The following is a 20,238-nucleotide window of genomic DNA, read 5'->3' as shown; positions in this document are numbered from 1 at the left end:
ATCACCAGATACTGGGTTTCATCCCTGGTGATGCTCTGTCAGGCCTCTACTGACACGGTCTTCAGTTCCTGCTTGTTCTTGGGGCATTTTCCCTTCAGTTTGGTCTTCAACAAGTGAAATGCATGCTCAATCGGATTCAGGTCAGGTGATTGACTTGGCCTTTGCATAACATTCCACTTATTTCCCTGGATCTCTTTGGTTGTTTTGCAGTATGCTTTGGGTCATTAGCTCCATCCAATGAGTTCTGAAGCATTTTGCTGAATATGAGCAGATAATATTACTGGAAACACTTCAGAATTCATCCTGCTGCTTTTGTCAGCAGTTACATCATCAATAAATACAAGGGAACCAGTTCCATTGGCAGCCATACATGTGCACGCCATGACACTACCACCATCATGCTTCACTGATGAGGTGGTATGTTTTGGATCATGAGCAGTTCCTTTCCTTCTCAACACTCTCTTCCCATCACTGTGGTACAAGTTGATCTTGGTCTCATCTGTCCAGAGGATGTTCTTACAGAATTGTATCCTGCTTAATTGAAGATGACATAATGAGGGGAATAGCCCACACTTGTCCATTAAATAGCTTTTCAGTCAATTGTCCCATTACTTTTGCTCCCCTAAAAAGTGGGAGGCACATATAGAATGTATTGTAATTCCTACACTGTTCACCTGACTTGGATGTAAATACCCTGAAATTAAAGCTGAAAGTGTGCAGTTAAAGCACATCTTGCGTTTCATTTTAAATCCATTGTAGTGGTGTATAGAGCCAAAAAGAAGAGAATTGTGTCCATGTCCGAATATTTATGGACCTGACTGAAATAATTACAGAAAAGGAAATGTATAAATTAGGTTAAATGTGTATTTTTTACAGCATTTTTAACATTTAAAATGTAACTGTTGCATTAAAAAAGGGGTGCAATGGTTAGTATTTCTTTTGTTTGTGGCCCATCAGAAAAATTACCCACCCCGGCTATATAAATACATTTTACAAAATACAGGGTTTCCCCCAGTGTATCATAAGCCTGGCAGGCTTATGATACACCCCAGCACACGAAAAACGAAAATGGAGACAGAGAGTGAAAAACGCAAAGGCGGTGAGGAAAAATTGAGGGAAGGGAAAAGAAAGGCTCCAGCAGCACAGGCTGCCAAAAGTAAAAAAAAATAAGTACACAGATGTTTGCTGCAGGGGCCGGCCTGACTGGAGCGAGCAGCACCGAGGCTGCAGCTTCAGAAACGGGTCCTTCACGTGAGTCAGACAGAGTCTGAAGAGAGTGAGACTCCCATGATCACTGCCCTTATGGTGCAGGAGGAGGCTGAAATAAGTGCTAAAGAAGACTGACCATGTGAAGGAGGCAGTGATACCATGTTGAGCAGGTATGTGCCTTCTAGAATGGTGTGTATAAACATCATTAAAATAAATGGTTCAGAACAGTTGCTTAACTGTCTATGAACTTTATTTGACATAATAAATAGCAAACTCTGGATGGTGTGGTGTGTTACAACTAAATCTAGTTGGAAAACAATAACCATATTCATATACTACCCTGATTTATTAATTAGTTGCTTTTATTAACCACTTAAGCCATATTTCATATTTTCATCAAAGGATGCCACACAGATCTACAAGCTTACAACTCACATATTGCAATGTGTTTTGAGCATGTAGATCTGCTATTTTCACATTTTGATCCTTTCTACCTATGACATTTCCCAAAATATAGAATATAAAGAGATATTATTTAGTATGGTGGTGTCATTAAGAGCTTGTGTGTTTGTATGTACATCAACAGGGCGAATTGGCACAATATCTGCGCGCGAATTGTAGTGGACCGGTCTGGACCAAAAAGTCCAGGGCCAAATTATTGTCCCAGTCCACCCCTGCATGCGCCCCAATGTAATCGATGCAGCGAACACTTGTCCAGGTGCCAATTGAAACCCAAGTCACACTATCAAGTGCGTCATTATTACGGTTACATTGTTCTTGTCAATAAATTGACAATAAATAAATGTATGCACCGATAATTTGGCAGCCGTTAACACAGTGAGTACACCGTGGAACAGCACCCATAACGCTGGAAAGTCTCTTTGCGCAAAGCAAAACTTGAAACTTTACTCATTGCTTGGCTTGTTTTAAGATTCACTGGCCGATTACTTAAAGGTGAAGTAAGTAGTTTATAGTGCCATCTGGAGGAGAGGCTGAAATTTACAACAAAGACCTGCTGCTCTGCTCACCCCCTCCCTTCCCTGAGCGCTACGGTATCCGCAGCTGGTCAAATGTCGTCCTCGTCGTCTTTCTCCGTGTCAGCAGATGAGGTCCGTGAGGAGAGGGAGAGGGCGAGCTACCGCGGCCGTAGCAGACGAAGCAGAGAGAGAGGAGGCGGGACTTCTGCTACAGGTAAAGAGACGCTTGATTTGTTCTCTCGCGTTTGTCCTTACAGGCTCCGGTAGAAACATGGCGTCTCGCTGCCAACAGTGGCTATGCGACCCGCGACCATGTTATTTTAAATGACTTTTTGAAACACTACGAAAATGAAACAAAGAATATTATACAGCGACTAGACAATGCAGGAGCACATAATATGTATAAAAAAGTGGATTTTGGGTAATATAAACCCATAAATACTACATATTTTCCCTTTAAGTGAAAACATTTATATTATTAATTTTAATTTCAATAGTGTGTCTTTTGTAAGACTCTATATTTGGTGTAAATAATAAAATGTAAAATGTAATGTGAAATTTCCTGTGAACTTTAATTTTTTTTTTTTTACAATAACGCTGTGGGCCGCCTGGGAGGTCCTACCACTTGGTGCTGTGCCACAGACAAGAGCCTCTTTTCCACCACAGGAACTTTTCAGATTACCAGGAACTTTAGAGGGACAGGGCTGTGTTTCATTTTGCAGCCGTTTCTAAGCAACTTTGTTGCCATATTAAGAGAACATTCAGATCCCCCCCCTTGCGAATCTTTATTAAAAAAAAAAAGTGACTAGCAACAAATCTAGCAACCTTTTCTGGTCTTATTAGAGACTTTTGGAGACAGTGGTGCAAAAGCACATACCGTTCTAAAGGTCTTTGCAATAATTATGAATTAAGACGCAAAGTCACAAATTATGAGGACGAGGGACGAAAATCACTTCACGGTGTGTCTGCAACCAGAGCAGGTTGATTGAATCCCAATTAAGCTCCTTTGCAACCCCCTCCACACGTCTTGTAATTGCTTCTTGTAAGTGACTCCTAACAAAAACTACATGGCAATAACAAGGCCACAATAACTAATAGGTATGTTTGTTTAGTTATTATGTTTGAGATATTATGTAATAAATAGGGTGGTCAAGTGATTAAAAACAAACTTCAATGGCATCTTTTCACATGGGTATAGGAAAGTGGCTGAAGAGACTGCTAGATTACCACATGATGATACTACATAGGGCTACACCATGTGTACAGACACACAGGGAAATGCATCAGATCTCAGATGTAAACTTATTCCACCAGTTTACCTTTTTAGTTTGTTGAGGCCACTAAACAGGCACTCCTCAGACCTCCAATAACTTTTTCCTTGACATTATCATACATGGAAGGCAACATCTTTGTTGTAAAATGCGACATGCTTGTCATTTCGTAGCATGGTTCCAGGACACTAATTAATGCTTAAATCCAAGGTTTTTCACCACTGAATAAGGTCTGATTCCAAAACACACCTATAGGGTTAGTTATCGCTTTAGCAGGAATGGTAATTTGTACATTATTATACTCATTTTCATTCAAAAAACATTTAAAGGTCACATAGAGTGGTCCTGTTGCACATATATGTGAGTTATGGAGGTCTACTTACATATATTAAGTTGTTTTTATGGTCAAAATCCTCCTAGTTGATGTAAACGAGCCGATTGAAATCTGTCCTTTTCGAAGCGCTTGTCAGTCGAGCTATTTTAGCCATAAATCTCGCCCGAGAAGACAGAGTGTGTTGTGATTGGCCAGCCAGCGTAGAGCCTTCCCACCTGTGTTGTGATTGGCCAGGTATCTGGAAGTGACGTAATCTATCACGTCAGCTCTCAGAAGCGCAGCTCCCTCTCTGGAGCGGTGGATGCACTGCTACTCATTATCAAAACATTGTTTTAACAGTGTTTAAAAATAGCTTCGTCACGACTCCGCGCCGCAGTCCCTTTATGACTTTAAACCGGAGTCAGACCCAGAGTCAGAAGACACTGTCGCTCGTGAAACACCTCCACAACGGACGTGATTCTTCTTCTGCGGTTCAATGTACGCAACCGGATGTGCCCGGACTACCGCCCGGAGCAGGACAATCGGTTGTTCAGGAGAACCGCTGCTTACGTAACGTTAACGGGATTTTCAGTGATCTCGTTGAGCCCCGAGATTACAATAAAACACAACGTTCTCAGCAATGGCTGAACTGTTTGTTTCGAACCGTCAGGGCTTCATAAACAAGGTAATGACGCAGATACACACCAAAAAAAACAGCGATAATAGGAACTTCCGGTCTAGTTCCGCTTTAAAAGGATTAATGTGTGATATTTGTACAGCTCTGTGAGAAACAAAGATGTTCCCTTCAGTCTGAAGAATAAGATGCATATAGATGAAGATAATAATTGATCTAAAATTATATTTTGACTCACATTTTGGCTTGAACAAATATTGCGCCTCCTGCAATTTGAAAGTTGCAGTAAGCTGTATTGCGGTTTCGATAAAATGTTGATTCATTATTCAAAACCTATTGAATTCTGAGGAAGTTTTGCTCCAAATGAGGATGGAAGAGTTGCCTCTGTTAACACAGGCAGAAAGAGGACCGGAAGAGGCTGGACAGACTGATTAAAAAAGCCAGCTCTGTCCTTGGATGTCCCCTTGACCCAGTGGAGGTGATGGAAAAGAGGAGAAGGGCTACCAAGCTACCATCTGTGATGGACAATCTCTCCCACCCTCTACAGAACACCATCACAGCACTGGGCAGCTCAACAATGAAAGTAATCATTAGTTGTAGCAAAACATGGTATATTTTATTTGCTTGCAGGGAAATACTAACTTACCTCCTTGAGTATCTGTTATCTGCTGCTGCCTGTAAAGAGATACAGTTCTATTAGTTTGACGAGTTATCAGTGGCCCTTTTCTTGTAGAAAAAAAAAATTCAAGAATGGTGTGTTATTCCAATGTACATGTTGTGTCTTCACCCTAATGCCTTTATATATTTTTTTAAAAAAGAGGTAAAAACTGAATATCATAACTGAAGTACATAAAACGGGCCATCAAGACAGCTAAACCTTGCCGAATAAACTTTTTAATTAAAACAAAAATGTTTGGAGCACTTAGCAGCATTAATCAGGTTTCCTCAGAACAAAATCAGCCAATGCAGAAGTAAGAAAACTTCATCAATTCATGAGTTCCAGCCCCACTAACAACAGCAGGAATGTTGTGTTACCTCTGCTGCAGTATGACCTTTTGACATCACCATTGAACAGCTGTGGTGTTTTTGACCTGTAAATAACAGATGAGTTAAAATGCTTGCAAAGCAGCTGATCATAAGGAGATTTTCCCCAATCACCCATTGATAGATTAATCTGAAGTTGTACCATCAGCATCCTCTGCGGTTGGTGTTCCATTGCTGTCTTCAATAGCGGAATGAGCCAAGTACTGGTGCAGCTTGTTGACCAACAGGTTCAGCTTGTTGGGAGGGGTGCTACAAACAAAAGAAAAAAAATAATGTTACAACTGCCTGGCTGGTTAGTCAACATGTCACTCTATTAAGAACAGGAAATCTTGTTTTTTTAGATGGACACAAAACTCATTCAAGATTTACATCTCAAAATCTACAGTCCCATGTCAAATACAGTAGTACACAATTGACTATATGCATGAGTGTTATACCTTCCACTAAAATATAACCCAACTCCTTAACTTCTAGTGAGTTGTTGTTAAGGGCAAATGTGGACTTTTTAAGGTAACATTAGGCCCAAATTGAAAAAGTTGGCCGACAGATTATCAGACATAGTCAGGTTGGCTTATTGCAAACTAGAAAGAGACCGTGTATATAGTTAATAGGGGTGGGGGGAAAAAACCTTCTTAAACGAAGTGTAAGGGCCTGTCCCAACCCTAGCTCTAGATTTGAGCTCTTGCCCTAGAGTTTGTGCGTTCCCTCCAGGGGGTAGGGTATTCCAATACTTTAGGGAGCATGGGGAAGTGCCTCTCATCCACTAAAAATGCCCCTCGCCACCAAGTCAGCTCTGGACCAGGATTGTGGGCAAGGAAGTATCCCATGATGCCTTGCACATTCAGCCAGCGGCGATTTTCTGGAATAATATGGCGGCTACCGGTGAAAACGGAATATATTTGCAAATACGCCTGTAAAAAAATCTGAAACGTGTTGGAATGTGTTAGTTAGATATATATGCAATGGACTGTTAAGTTATAGTCTGAAAATCGTTATTTGACGACTTTCGTAAATATGCCGAGTGCTTCGCAAGAGTCTGCCCATGACCGGGGCATGTGTCCCGGTGTATACATGCGGATGTTTCGTGATGGCAAACGTCTGTTTTTTAATGGAATATGTATCAAACGATAAATCACCACACTAACTCTTCAACGGTAGTGTATGTTTACAAAGACATAAGCAGCCCATTCGGAAGCAAATTTTATACCAAACAAGGGGGCTAGTATATGCTGGTCATCTTTTAAATTAGTGTTCATATAAACAGTATATCGGAACATACCATACTCGATTGGTGCCATCACGTATGCCTGTCACAATAACAAATTTTGCTGGACGATAAATTGTCTCAGAAATTATTGCGATAATCGATAATATTGTTGTTCTGAGATCATTTTCATGTAATACAATGATAATGGTATAATAATGCAGGTACACATTTTCAAAGAGAAATAAACTTTTATTTTTAAACAATATTTAACACTAGAACACAATAAATTAACAAACAAGCAAAAGCAATAAATAAAATGGGTTAGCTGCACTCTGCTGTGGTAGGCTACGCCAGGAGTCCCGCCTCCCCACACACCATGTGACTGACAAGTGACTGACATGAGGGTTCACTCATTGTTACTCTGGCTTTACACGGCAACGCTCCCGGGTGAAACCGACAAAATATTTGATCAGATGTGCCTTTCGTTTAGACGGCGACAGCCATTTTGGGGCTTAAAAACGCAAAAAAATGAACCCACCCTCCAGAGTGGAAATCTTAAAAACGCTCCGCTGTCAACCCTTTAGACGGGAACGCGACAGCGCTGCTCACGCTGACATGATGCTGAAGTTGGCACCACATTCGCCCCAGGTTCAGCGTCGTGTCAGCGCGAGCAGCGCTGTCGCGTTCCCGTCTAAAGGGTTGACAGCGGAGCGTTTTTAAGATTTCCACTCTGGAGGGTGGGTGATACCGATCCAGCAGTCATTTCAGCAATTACGCCGAGTCAATGTTTTGGTTTTCGACTGTGGGCGACTCAGTGCTACTAGAAAAAAGTAGAAGGAAGTTTCAGCGCATGCGCGCGCTCCTGGTGTTGTTGAATGGCAGTGCTTCACATCGCCACCTAGCCACCTGGCATGCATACTACATCAAATTTCACACACTTTAGGACCGGAGAGAGAGAGGGAGAGAGGGAGAGACGGGGAAAACAAAAAAGCATGCAAATGGCATTTATCGCGGCCAGAAAAATTATCGAGCTAATTTTAATTATCGTGCGATTAATTGATTTATTGAATATCGCGACAGGCCTACCATCACGTGTCCGATCCACGTAAACCATCGTGTTACTGCTGTATTTTTATTTCAAAAAAAGAATAACGAAGAGAATAGAAGCCACAGACGTGGAAGAGGATGAAAATGAGATGGATAGTGGACAATTAGGGGACGAGCAGACAGGCCTTTGCTAGTTATGGCCTCATTATTATTCAAAGGACAGAGCTTTAAGAGTTACACTTTCTTCTAAAGGATAAAATTTATTGTAAGACATAAACTGAAGATGGCAGTTATTTCAATTGATATTCCATACTATTTCAATCTCTGTGTACCAAAAACGAGCAAACGTTCCCGCAGATGCTAATAAACATTCTCCCTTTTTTGCCAAATAAATGAAAAGATTGTTGAAATCATCAATGTCTTCCCTCTTGCTGTATCAAAATCTCTACTATAGCTAAACTATAGCTTAAAGTTTCCTCAGACATGGTCCCAATAATGTGCTTTATGTGAAGTCAAATTCAGTTTGTGCATTATTACATGAGAACTATTATTTAAATACTCTAGCCTTATTGTGGATGATTAAGTTATATATACTGAAATATGTTTTTGGAGTGTTAAAGATTAAAAGAAAAAATAACAACAAGAACCGTACCGAACCGAAAACCGTGATACGAACCGAACCATAGATTTTGTGAACTGTGCCACCCCTACCGCAAACCCACTAATATTTTATTGTTATTATTCTTATTACTAATATTATTATTAATATTTAACTTTTTTTTTAATGTGGCTGAAGAAAGGCAGGATTTTCACCAGGAAAGCATAGGGGAGGACGAGTATTGTAGGAGTGTCAGGGGTTTCCCGAGATAAATTTCCCTATGGGAAGTACATGGTGAATGAGCAGGGGGGTTGGTGCTGGAGGGGGGCTCTGCCCTCGCGCTCGGTGCAGCAATTTTGAAAATGTTAAGTAAAAATTGGGCATTCTAAGGCTTTCTGAAGGATAATGGTGACTCATGAAGGGTAAGTAACTCATAATGGGCAAGTTACCACAGATGCAGAACATTACAGAACTGTATGTATCCGGGACATCCTTCTCGCCTCATTGCCATCCCCTGCTGGCAACTCCTAACCACTTAGGACACTTCTGGAGGTCTCTTAAATATCTGGGAGAGTAGGAGTGATTCTTAGACTTAAGAAAGTTGATAAATAGCTTTTATTCTTACGTTTGAGAGGAGGACAAAATTTCACAAATTCTCAGGACTTAAAGGTCCCCTATTGTGCAAAATCAACTTTTTAATCTTTTATTACTTATATTTGGGACTCAGTGGGCCATACCAGTCCCTAAAATGTGAAAAAACAAGACTCAGTCATGTTTTAGTGGTTCCACTTTGTGTAAGTATAGGCGATAAAACACACGATGTTTACACCTCCCAACTAAGTGACGACAGTGCTGACATTTCAAGCCCAATTTATACTTCTGCGTAAAGTGCTCTGCGTAGGCTACGTAGAGACTCTGCGTCGACGCAGAGACTGTCGAAGAGCCTCTGCGTAGTCTCCGTCTGCACGAAATATTTTTTAAGTGTCCGTCACTCCGTCAAGGGACTACGGAGACGGCAAGAGCTGCGATTGGTCCTCAGGACAGGCTGAGCTAAGCTGCTCCGTGCCGGCTCTCAGTGCGCTCCGGGCGTCCTGACAGAGGCGGAGCTGATCCCCGCCGATAACGCCGCTGCCGAACTATAAATACGTCATATCTTAACACACACAGCACATGTTTAGACTCTAAATGGCCAATTTCTCGCCTCAAATTATCTTAAAACTGCGTTCCGTGACACAGAAAAGTGAGAAACGGCCACTTTTTCAACAACAACAGTCTTTCTCTCTCTTTCTTTCTCGGACGCCATTGCTCACTGTAGCCAGAAGCACAACAACCTTGCGCAGCGACCCCTACTGATCGGGCGGGAAATTGCAGCGAGTGTCCGTCACCACGACGCAGAAGTATAAATGCTCGAGGCGTCTCCGTGGTGACGCAGACGGATAACGCATACGCAGTCGGAGAAGTATAATGTGGCCTTGACCGTGAATGTTGACACCCCGCCAGGCAGAGTACTTCACAGCTCCACCGTAGCTCCCCTTGTCCCTGTGAAATACGAGAGTGCATGCAAGGAGGAAGAGTGGCTGCACAGCGGAGCACAGTGTTTTACACAAACTTCTAGCCTCAGAGGATGTTTGTGTCGAGAGGATATATTTTATTTATGAAAAAAATGTTCACAAGCTTCACAAGCCCTTTGTTGTTGATCATGTGTGTAAATTCCTATGCTGGAGGGACACCTTGAACACACCAGTTACGTGCCTGCGGTTAGCGAGCGGCCAGGCACAAAACCGAGCGTTTTGAAAAAGGCTGTTTTGGTAGGGTTATTGAACTGCTATTGTGCTTCATCCTTATGATATTTTGACTAAAGCATGACACAGACATGTTCATTCGGGCACCAGGACCTAGTTTAACTTGGGTTAATAGGGTATAATATGGGACCTTTAAGTGTAAAATGGCACTCTAAGACGCTTGATAAATATGGCCCCAGATATCTTTAGTTAGATGCTCAAAGAGAGAGAATGTACTCTGGTGTGAAGTGAATGTCACGGGAGTTCATAATCTGCTGTTCGCTTATGTGCAAAGAGACTTTCCAGCTTTTCCGGCCGCGGAATGTTCGATGCATACCTAAATATAACATCTTTACCTTTTATTGGATTGAAAAAGGGGGGGAAACAACAGAAAAGCCCCACTACGCCGGTTGAAACAGCATAGGGGCCCCTTACACTCAACTGCGCTGGGGAGAACTCTGCATAAACTCTAGGCTTCAGGTGTCACCAACCATTTTGAGACAAAGAGCTACCTGAAGGCTACAGAATAATATGGAGGGCTACCATAATAAAATTTTATGCAATTTACCATTTAAATTCTGACTATTATTCATTCAATTGCATACACATTCATTCCAGTGCTTACTCCTAATGATTATCACAGTTTTTATAAACGACATCAATGATATTTTACTCAGTTATCATATGGATACAATACAAGTGAAGTGAGACTGTGGGCACCTTATTGGCTGACTGCGGGCTACCAGTTGCTCGCGGGCACCATGTTGGTGACCACTGCGTCTAGTCCGTTTGTTGTTTGTAACAAATTAATGCTAGTGACGTTGTGTTAAAAAGCGTTGTATACGTGGAGTACATTTCACAAGAGAATGGTCGTGTAGAGCAATAAAAGATAAATGATTTAAAACGCGTAAATCCCCTGTTTTAAATTCTAAATTTAATGTGTGCCTATATCTACCCAGATAGCAAAGGGAAACTGTGCCACATCAGGGCCACATATACCGTAACATCTGGCACGGATCAACCAAACCTGTAAACCAGCAACAGAACTGAGGGCCGTTTTTAACATCACACCACGTTTCGGTTCGGATGTGGCAGGTTTAAACTGCGTGTGCATTACAGCCAGATCAGAAAGCCTTCAAGCGCATTCAGTCCAAAGATGTTTGCTATCTGGGTAACTACATTGGAATCACCTTTATTTCGAGATTCAATGCCACGCCGCTAGCTGTTAGCCAACACAGTTACCTAGTTACTGCGCAAGATCGTCGTTTTATCACCTCATAGACATCTGCGTTTCCGCTCACAGTTTTTACCTGAACATCGCTGCAGACACGACGCCAAGCAGGCGAACCACTCAATTCCTTATCGGTTCATTTCACCGAAAATATTCCAAACACGATTATGGCGCTCAAAGTAAGATCTAAACAACCAGCAGTTTACAAGCTGCGAGCTTTCGCTGTGTTTTTCTTCTTCTTCGGCTAGCAAACAATACGTGATATGCGCATTAGCGCCACCCTCTGCTGCTCCTTCTTCTTCTTCTTCTCGTGCAATTCCGACAGTTTAGACGCTGTTTAGCGTATTACTGCCCTCCACAGGTCCGATGATGAACTAGATTTTTAAATAGGGGCCCTCTCTCAATACCCAAGTAATATGGAGGACCATACCTATGGAGGACGAGACCTGACATATCAATAAATAAATACAGGAATAAATAAATAAATACACAAATAAATGCATACATAAACAAATAAATGCAGAAATAAATACAGGAATAAATACATAAATGCACCAATAAATAAATAATTACACAAATAAATGCATACATAAATAAATAAATACACAAATAAATACATAAATACATATAGAAATGCATAAATAAATAAATGCTTTATATTTATTTCTACATTTATGTTCACCTACATTTATTTAATTCTGTTCACCTACATTTATTTATTTCTGTATTTCTGTGTCCATATGTTAATGAGGTAGGAGGTCCTAACCTCAGTCAGACAGCATGATTGGTCAAATCGGAGAGCCAGACAAAAGCAAACGATTCCCATCCCGAGTCGTGCTACCTGTAACGTTGCAAATAAGCTCCAGTCAGTGCAATGGCCTCGACCGGGAGGTTCAGCTTTTTTAAATAAAAGCAGCTATGATACACAGTAGGGATGGGGCTTGCAGACATTTTTAGAGTCGATTGTAGAGGTCCACTGGTCGTTACAGATGACTGGCCACACACTCATCCTACAAACCAGCCTTTGAGCACCACAGACAGCGGCCAAAGCTCCATAGTTACCTTACCGACCCACCCTCACCTGTTCCATTTGTACCACATGCACCATCATGTGAGAGCGCAGGGAGCCTGGACAGCAGGATCACCTTTTTCGTGCACAGCTTCTTTAACCCCCCCTCCCCTGACCTTGTCCCCTCACACACACACACACACACACACACACACACACACACACACACACACACACACGCACACACACACACACACACACATCAATGGGGTACAGGCGCAGTACAAACACGCATGCGGGGATTGGATTGGAACATAATGGCTACTTGTGAACTTTTTAAATGTTTTTAACTTAAAAAATATATACATTTATATATTACATATTTTATAAAATATAAAATAAAAAATGCTTGAGGGGCTTAACTGGGGCTACACACCTTGGGCTATAGCACCCCCTAGCCTATGGAGTTAGATTTGTGTCTTTATTAATCTAACTCCATACTAGCCCCGGTGTAGCGCCGTCCAAGGGGAGGCCACTGGCAGATCGGCGGTGAGCTGAGTCAAGTCATTCATTATTCGATCCAGACGAAACTGAACATAATCGTTGGTTGTTGCGTGGTTCTCTAAATCGTTCGCTAAAGATCGTAGATCATTAGCCACCGCTCGTACGAAAAATGCCATCACTAAACCAGAGATTGAGCAGTTGAGTGGGCGGGCTGCTTGCTAACTACATTCCTGTACAGAAATCAGCGCCACAAGGCAGAAGTAGTAGACCCGAATCGAGCACACTTCTGTAACCAATCATGCTGTCTGACTGAGGTTAGGACCTCCTACCTCATTAACATATGGACACAGAAATGTAGAAATAAATAAATGTAGGTGAACAGAAATAAATAAATAAATAAATGTAGGTGAACATAAATGTATAAATAAATATAAAACATTTATTTATTTATGCATTTCTATATTTATTTCTGTATTTATTTATTTCTGTATTTATTTATTTCTGTATTTATTTATTTCTGTATTTATTTGTGCATGTATTTGTCTATTTATTTATACATTTATTGGTGCATTTATTTATTTATTCCTGTATATATTTATTTATGCATTTATTTATGTATTTATTTATTGATATGTCAGGTCTCGTCCTCCATAAAGTATGCCAGTACCATGAATGTGTTCTATGAACTGGATAGAGCAGCGCCCCCACTGCCTTGAAAGGTCCTATATTATACCCTAAGTTTTAAGATTTAAGATTAAGAACCCTTTAAGTCCCGCAAGGGGAAATTCAATTCTGCAGTGAGTTAGTGAACACACACAGCACACAGTGAGGTGTAGAACATGTAACCCAGCGCAGTGAGCTGCCATGCCAGTGAGCAGCGCTCGGGGAGCAGTGAGGGGGTTAGGTGCCTTGCTCAACAGCACTTCAGCTGCTGACTGGTCGGGGATTGAACCGGCTACCTTCCGGTCTCAAGCTCGAACTCCTAACCACTAGGCCATGTCATGCTTTAGTCAAAATATCATAAGGATGAAGCACAATAGCAGTTCAATAACCTGCCAAAACAGCCTTTTTCAGAACGCTCGGTTTTGTGCCTGGTCATTTACATGTGAATGAGACCCAGATAAACACACAGTCACTGCTTCCAGGGGAGTGTCGATCTAACTTACTATCCACAGCCATACTGTCACCACTTATCACCTATTGTCATGCACCGTCGTCACAACCCCCGCTCTGTATACCCCATAGTAATGTCCGTTTACCTGTTGTTACTGCGTTTCACCGTAATGCATAGAGTGACCACAATTTTGGCTTCTCGTGATCACAAAAAAATCGAAGAAAAACGATTAATGCACCGCGCGGCGCGCCGTGTATGTAAATTCCCATGCTAGAAAAAGACCCTGTTGTTGGTGTGTGGATCAACAACACGAGGAGAGAACGTGGAAACACGACAGAAAGGCAGCCTTTGGTTGAGAATAGGGTTGCCACCCGTCCCGTAAAATACGGAATCGTCCTTTATTTGGCAATTAAATGTTTGTTCCGTATTTCCTTAAATATCCAATCCACATGTCTGTCCCACACACATCGACACTAAAGATAAAGATGAAAATAAAACACAGAGAATAATAAGGACAGCAAACTTGTCGTGGCGGGATCTACGCAGGATCCCGGCCGCCCCGGCTCCGGTCCTCTGTGCGCGTGCTGCTGTCACGGTTGCCTAGAAACAGACGCCACACATCGGTGCTGCTCACAGTTAACTAAAGACAGATTAATCGGCTATTCCCTTAATTACAACTAAACTAAAGCTCTTCTACAAAAAGATTGAGACCACGGAGTGAAAACAATGAAAAGTGCGCTGTTAAGAGTTGTTAACACTAAGAGCTACTCGGATCCCCTGCACGTCATCGCGACTGTACTCGATCCTTGTCATAAAGATTATTATTTTATGGCATATTATTATATGTAAAGATAAAACTGCGTGTAGAGAAATAATCCAGTCTGTGCTGATACGGAAAGATCGCTTGGAGGAAAAGTGCAGATCGCAGCAGCGACGCACAACACAGCAGAGAGAGAGAAGCCACAGTGCAGGTGCGGTGCGCAGAAAAAAAGGCCCGTCTGCACCAGATGAGGGGGCGCACTCTATAATATAATATACTATAATTGCAATGCCTTGACTTTAGTGAGGTAAGCACACACAATCCCTGCCATAAGAAAATTAGAAAAAAAAAACAATGGTACAGAATTAGCACAATAACTTATTTCGGTTTTCCGGTTTCGGCCAACTGTTTCCTGATTTTCGGTGCATCCCTAGTTATATTGCTCTTGCCAATAAAGACATTTCATGTTCATATGGTCCCCCAGCTGCTTCCCAAAGTAGATGTTTTCTGTAATACAGAGTTCTGTAATGTTTTGAGTTACTTGGCCTCACTTCATGAGTCATCATAATGGTCCTTCAAAAAGCCTCAGAATGCCCCATTTTTACCTCAAATTTTCAAATGCTGCGGAGCGACCGGGCGGAGGCGGGTTGGTGTGGAGCATTTGAAAATCGCCATGTACTCACCATAGTGAAATTTTACTAGAAAAACCCCCGACACACTTACAACACACGTGTCTAGATGTCCTAGATTAGTCGGCTCCGTGGTGGTCATGGCCCAGAGGAGCCGCGGTGGGGCGTCCCTTATTTTCATTTCTGAAAGGTGGCAACCCTAGCCGGAATACCTTTCAGTTTCTTATGGGGTGAGTTTTCATTAACGTTGTTAATCTATGTTATGTTAGTGTTCATTCAAAGTCACATACAGACGCACATAGGGACGCTGTCTTTTAATAATCCACTGTGCGTTTCATAACGCCGTTTGGCTACATTGTTATTAGCTGTGCCTGCTTAGCTCCCTAGCTCGCTAGCTCGGCACTCGTATTATAAGCTACGATCATCTGATCGATATGTACGGGAGCATATGACCTCTGCTGTGCAAGAATAATGTGTGGATAACACACTTCTGGTGCGTTTCAGAACGTTATGTTGCCATAACGGTTATTAGCTATACTAGAGATTGACTAGCTCACTATTGGCGTGTTAAAAATAATACGCACTTCGAAACCTGTGTTCGGTCAGATGAGCGTATTATAAGTCGTAAGAGGAGCATGTCACGGCCCTCTTTGAGATTTTGTACACCCGCAGGTTCAGTTTGATAATTCATATGCTTTGAGACGAAACTCCCGTGTTCGAAACCTAACATTGCATTGAATGATGTGTGAATGCCACACCTTTGCATGCATGAATCACACATGTGATTAACACAATGTGTGATGAACGTGTTAATTACACGTGCGATTCATGCACATAAAGGTGTGGCATTCACACATAATTCAAGCAATACTACTGATCAATCTATACTGATTCAGTGATAAAGTGCCTGTTAACATGAACCATGATCTGAAACAAGTATTTTTTTTTCAGAATCCTGGGCATAAGGATTGGCATGTGAAGTTGCTGCCAACCCATGTATCCAAGGCCTCAGTGTGGCGTCTATACATGAGGTCGGCTAAGGCTCTTGGTATGTGTATAAATTGATTTCTATACAATAGCCAAATGCTTATATTGACCAGTAACACTATGAGCCATTAGAATGAACATAAACATAATATTTGTCTTTTCAGGTGAACATGCAGTTTGTAAATCAAGCTTCAAAGCACTGTCGTCAAGTAAAGGGAGCAATGAAGTCATCAGCTACATGCATCATTTCTTCAGCAACTTTGGAGTTGGAGAAACAGATGTGGATCTTCATTGTGACAACTGCAGTGGACAAAACAAAAACAACTTCCTGCTCTGGTACGGTGCCTGGCAGGTTGGACACAAGCTTCACTCCACGGTCAGCATACACTTCCTGATTGTTGGCCACACCAAATTTGCCCCTGACTGTGGCTTTGGACTAATCAAGCAAGCATTCATGAGGACCAGAGTCAACACTTTGGCAGACATCGCTCAGGTTAGTTCATTTTATTAGACTGCAATATGTAATGTGTAAAATGTAATTTGTTGGAGAAGTAATATAAATATTTTCATTGTGGTTCTTGCTGTCAACAGGTAGTGGAACACAGCTCTCCTGAAAGTCAACTCAATATTCAAACAGTGAGCCATGTTTTAAATATCCTGTTGTGTGCTTCTATTCTGTCACAGCTTTGATGCCAACAGACCAGGTGTGGTGCTTGCTCAAACTCACAGTGATGCAGAGCCTATCGAGTTTCAGCTACTGCGCAAACCCAGGAGTTCTGCCCCCAGTTGACAGTCTTCCCGTCCTGGCCCCACCTGGACTGACCATGGACAGGCAGACGTATCTTTTTGAAAAAAACAGGCCTTTCTGTTCTGATGAGGCAAAAGACTTCACATGCCCAGCACCAAAGGTTACAGCACAGAAGAGGAAGCAGAAGAGGGTGCGCTTGTGATGTCATCATTTAGCCGCATATCAACTGTGATGGACAGAGTGGGTACAGCCACATTGTGGGGGAGGAACTGGTATTGAAGATGATAATATAGTCCATGGTCTGGAAAATATTGAAAAAAAACACACATTTTATTTTATTTGATATTTGAAGTATGTATCTATCTTTCACCTTTCTTGTTTCTCATTTTTATTCAAGTGCTTTTTGTAACAGAAGAATTTCCCTCTGGGGATCAATAAAGTAAATTATGATTCTTATCAGTCCACTGAAGTACTTAAGGCAAATAACACTACATTGACATGAACTACACCCCCCTGAACAAGGCCCAGGATGCGGCCAAGCCCAAAGTCTAATGCGCTCGCAGGCCCACAGGCGGCTGCAAACCCTGACTAGTATAGGCTAAAGCTATCGCCTCCACCACCCAGTGGGACAGGCGCTGCTTTGTGACAGGTTTTCCCTTATGAGGAGTAGTCCAGGAGACAAACAGCTGATCGCTCCTCCTGAAAGCCTTTGTCCCATCCATGTAAGTGCGCACAGCACGAACTGGACACAACACATGTGAGGCAGGAAAGGCCACAAGGTCAATAGGAGAACATGAACCAACCACCTTAGGCACAAAAGCCGGGTTGGGCTTCAAAATCATCCTCACATCGCCCGGGAAAAGTTGAGCACATGACGGATGCACTGAAATTGCATGAATGTCGTTTAGAGGAAGCCAGAGCCAGCAGTAACACAGTCTTAAGAGACACGTGCTTTAAGTCTGCCTCCTCCAGTGTTTCGACAGGGGGCCCTTTAAGCCCCTACAAAACCACAGCCAGATCCCATGGCGGTACCAGTGGTCTGGACACGGTAAGGAGCCTGCGCGCCCCCTTCATAAAACGGCAAACTAGCGGGTGCTGGCTCGCAGTTTGCCCCCCAAAACAAGTACACTTTGATTGTGGAGAAGGCTTTTTGTTTGTCAATCAGGTCCTGCAGAAATGACAAAATCACTCCCACTGGACACAGAAAAGGAACGTGGCTGTTCCTGTGGCACCAACTCTCAAACACTCTCCACTACAGTCGGTTGCACACAGCAACCGATACATTTCGGCCACCCAGTGAGCGTAACACCCCTTGACGGTTGGTATACGCCAGTGTTGTGGTATTGTCCGTCCACACCAGGACACAATGACCCATGAGAGACGGAAGGAAATGTTTCAGGGATAGAAACACAGCTGAATGTTCCAGGAAATGTATGTGAGACCGCTGGAGGTCCACATTCCAGTGGCCCCTCACAGACCGGCCCTTGTGAATCCTGTCAGGCAGACGTCCGCAGAGGCTTGTTTACAGGCAAGGCAGGCAACTGCTTGGGGTCCCGAGCCGATAGGGGGCCCCCGACACTCGGAGCCTCAGGGCTGTATTTACTGAAATGTGCAGTGACCAGCCGCTTCCCCGTCCCCCTTAAAAAATCCATATCTTTTTTACTCAGTTTATATATGTTTTTTTCAGTTATTTACTGTATTTTATTGTTCTATATATTTAAACTGTTTTATAATGTGGGTTCTTACATTTACAGTGTAAATGTAATGTAATTTTTTTACTAAGTTTATATAGTTTTTAAAAAGCTATTTACAATATTTTATTGTTCTTTACATTTATATTTTCACATACTTTTTAATTACAAGGTTTTTCCATGTTTTTTTCATTCATTTTGAAAAAAAAAATATTTTGAAGTCATACATTTTTCGTTGGTGTCAGATTATAGTGGTTGGAAGGAAGGGCCCCCTGGGAATTTTTGCCTAGGGCCCCTACAGACTCTAGAATTGCCTCTGAACATAGGACCCGGGGAACATCTTCAGTACACTGCTTTCAGTGTATGTTACAATGGCAATTTTGAGCATACAATTTAAAATATATCAAAAAATATGTGTAAAAGCAAATTTCAAATAAGTACACTTTAGAAAGTACACATAACTTTCAAGTATATTTTAGTACATTTCTATGAAGTTTAATACAGTATAATTATTTCAAGGTATGTTAAAAGTGTTAGCATGAAAGCGTGACACTAGTATACTTTTTATATATAAAAAAATTAAATTTGTGTATGTACATTTTCAACATACTATCAGAAATATAAATATACTTGAAATACAAAAGGTTTTTTTTCCGCCTGGGCGTGTAGATGTGGCCTGAGACTGCCAAGTTTGATGCCGGTCATGTGAACTGTTGAATAGTTATGTGATTTATAGACAAACAGACAGATAGACAGGAATTTAGAAACTAGACTTCGATGTAAAAATAACCAGTGACCACTGTTGGGCCTGGCCATTGTAGTCTGTTGCGGCCTACTGGGAAGTAGGCCTGAACTCAAAAAAGCCTGAACTCAAGATGGTGGTCATAAAGACCTCAGAGACCACATGGTAACAGGGCAACGAGACGCCCGCTCTCTCTTCTCCGATACCGGTACCGACCGAAGGACGGATTTGAATCGCGTGAAGCGACACCAGCCCTCCTTACTTTCAGAAGACGACTCACAGTAAGCGGAGATTGTGTCTGGGTAAAATAGTGACACCATTTTGACGTGATGTAGCGGCCACCTTTTGTAAACCGGAAGTGGGAGGAGCGTCGCCGTGACAACCGTCACGTCAGAGACCCCTCCTTCTTGTTTACCTTTTGGCTTTGTTTGTTACTTCCTGTGTCCCACGCTGTTACCAGCTGCCAAAGTGACACGCCCCCTCTTTTGTCAATTACATTTTTTCATTCATTCGTCCTCGATCACTTTATCAGTGGAGGCTCCACATCCAAAATAAATGATGGTAGTTCACATACATTTTTAAAGCCATAAAATGCATCTTGCCTTTGATAGACTTGCCTTTGAACTGTGTTGAAGAACTTAACTGCAGACAGTGTGCAGAAACCAAGAATAAAGACTATTACGTGATTAATCTCAATAGACAGACAGATAGACAGACGTACGTTCAAGGTAGGGGCATATAC

At 42.1% G+C, this 20,238-nt stretch overlaps 1 protein-coding gene across 1 annotated transcript in view; it reads right to left on the bottom strand.

The window, feature by feature from the left end:
• The window catches only part of LOC310937442 (transcriptional regulator ATRX-like), a 57,589-nt gene extending 46,120 nt beyond the window's left edge, over window positions 1–11,469 (bottom strand). Inside the window, exons 1-4 of the mRNA XM_083901718.1 lie at window positions 11,392–11,469; window positions 5,591–5,697; window positions 5,440–5,495; window positions 5,051–5,073 (exon numbers count right to left, since the gene is read on the bottom strand). Of these exons, the coding sequence (XP_083757844.1) occupies window positions 5,051–5,073; window positions 5,440–5,495; window positions 5,591–5,697; window positions 11,392–11,399 (194 nt within the window). The 5' untranslated portion in view covers window positions 11,400–11,469. The remainder of the gene's footprint in view (window positions 1–5,050; window positions 5,074–5,439; window positions 5,496–5,590; window positions 5,698–11,391) is intronic.
• Between the last annotated feature and the right edge of the window lie 8,769 nt (window positions 11,470–20,238).

Source organism: Microchirus variegatus, assembly GCF_963457635.1.
Source record: "Microchirus variegatus genome assembly, chromosome: 15".
Classification (NCBI taxonomy): Eukaryota; Metazoa; Chordata; class Actinopteri; order Pleuronectiformes; family Soleidae; genus Microchirus; species Microchirus variegatus.
Note: the sequence above shows the minus strand (reverse complement) of the source record. Positions and strands in the feature narration are given on the sequence as shown.